This window comes from Helianthus annuus, chromosome 15 (assembly GCF_002127325.2).
Source record: "Helianthus annuus cultivar XRQ/B chromosome 15, HanXRQr2.0-SUNRISE, whole genome shotgun sequence".
Taxonomy (NCBI): domain Eukaryota; kingdom Viridiplantae; phylum Streptophyta; class Magnoliopsida; order Asterales; family Asteraceae; genus Helianthus; species Helianthus annuus.
In genome coordinates, this window is record NC_035447.2 from 1,018,833 (window position 1) to 1,022,163 (window position 3,331).

General features: G+C 40.6%; 1 protein-coding gene across 1 annotated transcript; it reads left to right on the forward strand.

Moving 5' to 3' along the window:
• Positions 1-394: 394 nt before the first annotated feature.
• Positions 395-895, forward strand: LOC118487248 (GYF domain-containing protein gyf-1-like). The gene has a single exon (XM_035983914.1). It carries the CDS (start codon positions 395-397, stop codon positions 893-895), a length of 501 nt encoding a protein of 166 aa, XP_035839807.1.
• Positions 896-3,331: the final 2,436 nt, after the last annotated feature.

Genomic DNA, 3,331 nt, shown 5'->3' on the forward strand with positions numbered 1-3,331 from the left:
AACGGTTAAGGCTTTTGGTCATCTTCACACAGTCGATGATGAACAAGGAAACAGCTACCGATACACTGAACCGAGTGAGGGTGATGAAGAGGAAGATGAAGATCAGGAGATGGTTGATATGGAGGATGAGACGGAGCCTCCCGGTCCACGGGGACCGAGACATAGATACAGGAGGAAGCATCGGGAAATTTCTGCCGATGTAGCAGATTTTGTGAACCAAAGGCAGGGTCCGACGTACCGGAATTGGAACCGCGGGAAACAAGCGGTTTATGATAATGTGTCGACATGTATAGGCGAGGGAATAGAAAATGCAGCGAGTAGGAAGGCATGGGAAGAGGCGCAAGGGGCGTACTAGCAAGAATAGTGGGCTTACCAAGCATCCTTTCGCGAGAGGATGGAGAAACAAATGGAGGAACAAAAATTGCAACAAGCGTTACAACAGTCACAAATGGAACGTTTGTTACAGTTGCAAGAGGAAGATACGGCCCGAAGACGGGCATGGGAGGAAGAAAAGGCGAGGCGTCAAAATGAACAAAGAGAATTGGAGCAACGCCGATGGAAAGCTTTAGCTGTCTCTAACCAAATGGCTATTAATAATGCCAAGGTGCTCCACGATCAGGAGCGACATCAAAGAGACTATCAAGCCAGTATCCCTTATGCCGAACACTCGGGGTGGACCGATTACCCCAACCTTCCCCACCCACAAGGCCCATCTGATCCAACCCCTCATTGGCCCGAGGCAGTAGGCTCCAGCTTCATCCCGATTCCTTACCAACCACCACCTCAAGGAGAGCAGATTCCACTTGATAACTACAGGGAGATGTTTGAGGCCCTCACTGGTTATCAATGCCAGCCAAACCCGCCAGTTAACCCTAACGAGAGATATCAGCGGTAGAGGCAAGGTATGTTTTGTGTTGTTGTATATTATTTTGTTTTCGTTTATTTTATTTCGTTTTATTTATTTTTGCCTAGTTAAATGAACGTTGTGGGTGTGTTCCCTATATAACCCTCATGAGACCCTACTCGTCCTCCCAAGCTATTGGGGGGGTTAAAAGGGCTTGTTGCATAAGCTAAATGCAACCGTGATTCCTACGAAAGTGAGTTAGGTTTGTTATAGTTGTAAATTATTTTCCACATAAATCAAAGTGAAATAACGTACGGCTTGGTAATATTTTCATAAAAGTGGTAGAACTAGGTAACTAATGAATTTTGATGGTTGTGAGAAGCATGCTTCTAGACAAGGGTTAAGATTTGTAGGTACATTGTGTTCGTGGGACAACCGCTTTCTTGAAGAGAAAAAAAAGAGCACACGAGGAATGAGCTTAAAAATCAGGTGCATACGTTTCTTTTTACTTTTGATTTTTAGTTAGCAAATAAGTGGATTGTAAATTCAATATTATTCTTCCGGGGTGAAATTTTGGAGAAGTTAGTCGTGTCACATCCCTTGTATGCTTTAAAAACTCTAGTTCCTACACATTGAGGACAATGTTTACCTCAAGTGTGGGGATGGGGGAGTAGTAAAAGTTTTAGATTTTTGACCAGTTCATTTAAATACTACACATTGAGGACAATGTTTACCTCAAGTGTGGGGATGGGGGAAAATTTCAAAAAAAAAATTCAAAAAAAAATATCTTGTTTCAAAAACGATCTTAAAAGCACAAGTAACTAAGTCAACGAGGGATGTCACAACCTATTTGGTCTTTTGTCATGGTGAAGTTCAAATTAATAGCATAACGGGTATTTAGCGGGTGGTTATTTGGGAATAATCCGCCTAAGAAACTAGTATTTTATGCATGTCACATACCATACCCTTTTAGATATGTGAGGTTTTGAGCCACTTTTATATCATAGAGTACATACCTATGTTTCTTTGCTTGAGTGGACCATTAGTCATGTATTGTAGAACTTGCAACTTTTGATACGTTTGAGACCATAGACCGAATACAAGCACGAGAATGATTAAGGAATTAGGTAAACCTTTTTCCTTTTTACACCATTTTTATATCCTTACCCAAAAATTATCCCATAGTAGCCAATTTTGAGCCTAATTCTTTCGTTTGATCACCTTATAACCCATAACCTTAAACCTTTTTCTTTTAAACCCGTGTGATGGAAATTCAATTATAGGAGTCGTATTTGTATAGTTGTTTTTTATTGTTTGCATGAAAAAAAAAATCAGAAAATGATATGAAAAAGAAGTGAAAACCATTGAGAAAAGAACAAAAAGATGTGTTAGTAGTTGTGAATAAAAGGGCGAAAGGTTATTGCCCCATAGTTGATGTTATATTTAGTTTTGTTTAAGTTAGTGGTTTGTAATAAAAATCGAATTTTCATCACCTTAGCCACTTTAAATATCCTATTTCCTACCCTTAGCCTAGCCCCATTACAACCCTTACAAAGACCTTATGACTTGTGCTTTGTATTCGTGATCGATGGTGGAGAATGATTGAGTTGCAAGCTTATGCGGGTATGTGTTCTAATCGTTTTTGAGTGAATATTCTTTGAAATGCTCATACATTATAAACATTAACCAATTTACAAGCCGAGTGGAGAGAATATTGTGAGGGATGTGCATGAATTGTTGGTTTCACGGGCGGGTTAATCTTGGGTAACCATTTTTGTATATGAAATCACTTCACCGTTAAATATGTTGAAAATTGTAAAGAGTTTGAACTTTAGCATGACATTGGACTTTAACCTTCGTCTCGGGAATGAGGAGTGTATTCGTTGTTCGACCCACGTGAAAGTGAAAAACAGATTTACTTGAGGGCAAGCAAAAGACAAGTGTGGGGATGTGATACGTGGTCGAAAACTGGCGCTTGTAATTGTTTAATTTGATGTTTTTACGCAAGTTTTAATTTTGAATAGCCTACTTTTGATTAGATACTTATTTTGCAGGTCTAGCAGAGTTTAAGGAGCTTTTCGGGTCATCGGAGTGAAAACGGTACCACCGGGACGTGAAACGGGTCAACCGGACTCAAGTTAGTGGAAAAATGGAGAAACAGACTTCTGGGCACCGTCGCCGACGCCATATGGGTCGTCGACGACGGTATGTATAAAGATCCGTCATCCAAATCGTCCGTAGACAGCGAGATTGAGCGTCGGCTACATTTGGGACGCCGACGGACACATCCACCGTCGACGACGGCTCCTCCATGTTGACGTCGCATTTGTTTGTTATTTTTGATGGTTTGACAAATTAAAACCAATTCTCACCAACCAAAAACGGGAGTTACACTTACTTTGAGTTTGAATCTTCACTTGGGGAGCCTATTCTCATCACTTTTTCATCACTAATTTCACCTACCATCATCTCTAGCAACCGAAGCAA